This window comes from Sinocyclocheilus rhinocerous, unplaced genomic scaffold (assembly GCF_001515625.1).
Source record: "Sinocyclocheilus rhinocerous isolate Xijiao unplaced genomic scaffold, SAMN03320098_v1.1 scaffold6909, whole genome shotgun sequence".
NCBI lineage: Eukaryota > Metazoa > Chordata > Actinopteri > Cypriniformes > Cyprinidae > Sinocyclocheilus > Sinocyclocheilus rhinocerous.
Window position 1 is genome coordinate 3,760 of NW_015625027.1, and position 3,219 is coordinate 6,978.

General features: G+C 36.4%; 1 protein-coding gene across 1 annotated transcript in view; it reads right to left on the bottom strand.

Moving 5' to 3' along the window:
* Positions 1 to 215: 215 nt before the first annotated feature.
* Positions 216 to 3,219, bottom strand: part of LOC107747839 (globoside alpha-1,3-N-acetylgalactosaminyltransferase 1-like) — a 5,553-nt gene continuing 2,549 nt past the window's right edge. The window contains exons 2-7 of the mRNA XM_016562451.1: positions 2,364 to 2,393; positions 2,190 to 2,225; positions 1,974 to 2,018; positions 1,637 to 1,669; positions 1,410 to 1,544; positions 216 to 1,261 (exon numbers count right to left, since the gene is read on the bottom strand). Coding sequence (XP_016417937.1) covers positions 571 to 1,261; positions 1,410 to 1,544; positions 1,637 to 1,669; positions 1,974 to 2,018; positions 2,190 to 2,225; positions 2,364 to 2,393 — 970 coding nt within the window. The 3' untranslated portion in view covers positions 216 to 570. The remainder of the gene's footprint in view (positions 1,262 to 1,409; positions 1,545 to 1,636; positions 1,670 to 1,973; positions 2,019 to 2,189; positions 2,226 to 2,363; positions 2,394 to 3,219) is intronic.

Below are 3,219 nucleotides of genomic sequence, written 5' to 3' on the forward strand. Positions count from 1 at the left end.
CAAAGGAATCATAATATATTTATATAAATAATATAAATATAAAACATAGTCGTAAAGATTTTGATGTTTCTAAATGTATGCATACATATTTTACGGTGTCAAAATGTCATGTGTCACACATGTTTGCATATCCAAACATACAAAAAGGCAGGTTATTTATTTGCAATAGTACCCAGAAAATATCATTTAAAGTTTACAATTGGTTTTAGCTTCAGACCTTGTAGCTCCCTAAACGTCCTCCCTCAACTCCCTTCATAAAAGTGGTAAAACAAAAGGTTGTCAGTGCTTTCAATACACATAAATTGCATTCGGTTACATAATAAAGAGTATTGCAAAAAAGTTGACCAAGTTCATATTGTGAGTGTTTATTCAAAAAGATTTTGGCAGATTTTGTTCCTGATGCCACATTGTGCTCATAAACATCTGTATACATGTCTGTGATTATCCATTTCTTGGTGGTAGATTTCGACTTCCCTGTTGCCATTATTACCCGTTAACAGATTCATAATGTCTTATGGGAAGCCTGTGAGGACACACCATGTCAGTGTAGCTGAATACTGGCAACATTTGCTACGGGTTTGGACGAACTTCAGCATAGTTTTTAGGTACATTAGTGAAGCGAATTATTTTTATTTGGGCTGCACTTTCATGGATGTCCCGCCACATATATTCAGGAGAGAGCAGTTTACTAGGTTTGTTCAAAAGGAAATACTTGTTCAAGTGAGACTCCTCTTGCCATACCGCCTCAATGGAGTTTGCAGCATCAATGCTCAGCTGCTCCCTGCAGGTTTTGGTGAGATGATGTACATCCTCCAATGAGCCACCAAATGCAGCACCAGCATAATAATAATCACCTTCCCCAGCTGGAATGAATGCTTGAGACTTTGGTCTACGCTCATATGTGAATCGATTCCTTGGAGTATCAAAGAGCCAAGGATGTATCACGCCTACCAGACGACCCAAAGACTCCACACCCCAATGGCCATAGAACTTTGTATCTATGTCAAGGCAGAAAATATAGTCAGCCTCACTGGCCAGTTCATTCTCTATTAGTTTTTCCAGTTTTTCCATCCTGCCCATACTGATGTCCTGCCATCTGTTCAAACTCTGAACCTTTCGAACTGTCAAACTACGGTTTTCACCTATCTTCACGTCAGGAACTGATTCTGGTTGATCTGTAAACAAGTAGTAATGCACTCGAAATCCAACAAAGTAATGCTGCTCTGCTGACTCCAGAAAATCTTTGACAAAACGCGTGTATCTAACAAACAGAGAAAACAAAGACAGGGAGATATATTATGGTTAATTTATCGTTTAATCATTACTATTTCCAGAAACCAGGAAAAACAGAGGAGGGGAAACAAATGAGAATTATTAATACAAGAAAAGAGGCTATCATGAAGGCTTACTTTCCCAAAGCGAAGACAGTGGTTGCTATGGTGAGATTCTGTTGTTTGTAGATAGAGTCGATCAGTGTGGAGTCAAAGGTTCCCTCCCAAATGATTGGAGCTGACCATGAAGTCACAGAAGCAACATCTGTCCGACTTCATTAAAAACACACATACAGCATTGTAATCATTCCATTCATGAGTGGAAATGGGCTATAACAGGTTGATACTAAAAACATAATACTCACCCTACCAATGCACTCGGCTGGTTGTACAACATCCTGTAATACAGATGAATAAGCAGAAAGAACAACAGACATTTTATTTGTTCAAACAATCGATACACATTTAAAACATGGGTTTCCCAGTTTTTTTTATTTCCATCTATGAACTGAAGAATCATCATTTAACTCGATCTCACTGGCCATCTGATCAGAACCACAAAAACAGCCATAAACCAAGAATGTTTTTGTCTTGTGCATTAGTCCTCATTAACTACGGATCAACTTAAAAATAAAGTCACTTTTAAGAAGATGGATCAACTTTGAAATAAAGTCAATTTTAAGAAGATGAAGTTTTACACACCCTGGCGATGAGCGCAATCCAAACGTCTTTTGCTTCCATTCTGGGCTGATAATAACAGAGTCAAACTCTTACAAATTTGAATTTGATTATGTTGTGTGTGTGTGTGTGTGTGTGTTTGTGTTTTTGAATATAAGCATGTACATAAATACTAGCATGTGTGTACATTTGTTTTTTTGTGTTGAAGAGTGATGTATGTGTATGCACATCATTACTCACTTGATGATGCCTTGTTCTGTTATCTGCTGATTGCATCTTAAAACAGTAAAAAATTAAATAATTCAGTAATGCAAACTTCTCAAATCAAGAGTTTCTGACGCAGCTCGAGTTCCCTGAAGGGGAAAACACATACACTAGACCTGCACCATGTTTTTCTAACTTCACTAGACTCACCTGCACTGGTTATTGTTCAGGTAAATGAGCCTGTAAAGAAAGACATATAACCTCATGAGGAGAGATCTCTGTAAATGTGTAACGGTTTTATCTTCTTCTCAGAGTTTATTGTTTATTTGCTTGTCATGTAGACAGAAAATGCAGAGTAATTAATTGCTTTATATTGCAGGGTTGAAAATTAACCAAGACTTTGCTTTCCTGTCCCAAACATATCATTCAGCAATCCTACAACCTGAACCACTATAGCAAAATCATTCTTAATATAATACATCTTGAGAATAAAATAAAAATGTAAACATTTCTTAAATGGGTCATAAAATGCAGTTTCAGAAATGTATAATATGTTTGTCAAGGTTAGTTCATAAGTATTTTTGCATTAAAAAAAGGTGCATAAGCAGAATAGAGTGCAATACTATGCTAAATACTTCACGTACTCCTCCTGGCCACATGTCAAGCAGTGGTAATGTTACCAACTTTCTGAGAAATAATACTGCATTATTATCAGTGTTGGGGAGTAACTAGTTACATGTAACAGCGTTATGTAATTTAATTACAAAATAAATGTAACTGTAATCAGTTACAGTTACTAAGAAAAACTGTGTAATTAAATTACAGTTACTTATGAAAATGTTAACGATTACAAAGGGGATTACATTTGAATATTTACACACATCCACATACAGATTTAATTGATTTCTTTCCCAAATTGCACTGACTACTCTGACATACGGCCCTATAATGTCCGCGATGCGGAAAACACAGACTGGTTCGTAGAATCCAGTCATAAAAACAGAATTCCTATAGCCTAACGCGGACGGAACATGCCACATTTTGGACCAATAAATCAAAAGTAGGT